The sequence below is a fragment of the Perkinsus marinus genome (genome assembly GCF_000006405.1).
Source record: "Perkinsus marinus ATCC 50983 genomic scaffold scf_1104296960398, whole genome shotgun sequence".
Lineage (NCBI taxonomy): Eukaryota > Perkinsozoa > Perkinsida > Perkinsidae > Perkinsus > Perkinsus marinus.
The window spans coordinates 1-1,088 of NW_003206166.1; the positions used below are offsets into that span (position 1 = coordinate 1).

Here is a 1,088-nt window from a genome sequence, read left to right on the forward strand (position 1 = left end):
AGTCGACTCACCGGCAACGAAGGGCCCGCTGGCGAGGGTAATCAAGGCTGCTAGAGTGGGTACGAGAGCCCAGCGCCTGAGGGACTTCAGAGCAGTCAGCGACGCCAGCTTAGTTGATGCTGGAGTGGGTCTGAGTACTGACAAACCGCACCATACGGTACCTGAGAGGTTAACTCTGCTGTGAGGGTAACGATGGCGCTGCGAGCCACGGACCTCCATAGAGAAGCAGTGCCATTAGCCAGTGGGAGCACATGCGATAGCTGGAAACTCGAGGCCTCGCATAGGGATCAGGGTTCTCCTCGAGACCAGAGCGAACCATCCACCACCCGACTATACCCTGATACGAACAGTGACACTCGCTATCGTAGGAAGGTATATACTTGTGTGGCACCGGCACCCAGGAGGAGACTTAAGCGGGTCCCCAAGGGCCACTTAATGACTCTGCTCAGTGATAGGAAAATAAAGGGCACTCCGACGAATATCCCGATACCTGCAGCGGTCTGTTGGACCTTGATCAAGCTGTTAGCGTACCTCTTCCGAGCATTCTATGAAACCACTCGATAAGGTATATCTCTTTGAACTCATCAACTGTCATTGTGTTCTGAAGAATCGCAGGTCCTACTGTCGAAGAGGCTGCGATATGACATCACCTTGTGGATTCGCTGGTACTCAGGAAATTCTTGGTAGCGGAGGAATTCATGCTCCCAAGCCTCGGGAGTATTAGGTGGGAGCGATCCCTAATGAGAGCTCAATAGAGGAGGCTATGCGCAGGCTACTTGGAATTTCCAGTTGGTCATCGAGAGGCCAGCACCAGACAATCTGGTATATCCTCCGACCAGCACCATGCCAGCTAAGAGTCCCGAAGTCCCAAGGAGCCAATATCCTAACGATTAAGCGTAAATCTTATGTTGATACCTCGGCTGGGGTCTTGGAAACTACCGACGGGTTTTTCCCATCCAACTTTCACCCAAGGCCTCAAGGCCGCCTTCATGCCTCCGCGTGCTCCACCCTCTGATAAGGTTTTACTCAGAGGTTCAGTGATGCCGGTGGATGAGCAGAAGTGTCGTGAGGAGCGGAGCGAGACTCGC

The 1,088-nt window shown here is 53.4% G+C and overlaps 1 protein-coding gene across 1 annotated transcript; it reads right to left on the reverse strand.

Moving 5' to 3' along the window:
* Window positions 1-109: 109 nt before the first annotated feature.
* On the reverse strand, window positions 110-883 carry Pmar_PMAR020192 (cytochrome c oxidase assembly protein cox15, putative; the record flags this gene model as incomplete). The annotated part of the gene is made up of 6 exons (XM_002772792.1): window positions 110-161; window positions 214-337; window positions 381-490; window positions 532-601; window positions 651-737; window positions 777-883. Coding segments are annotated over 6 exons (550 nt in total), but the record flags the coding sequence as incomplete, so codon positions are not given.
* Between the last annotated feature and the right edge of the window lie 205 nt (window positions 884-1,088).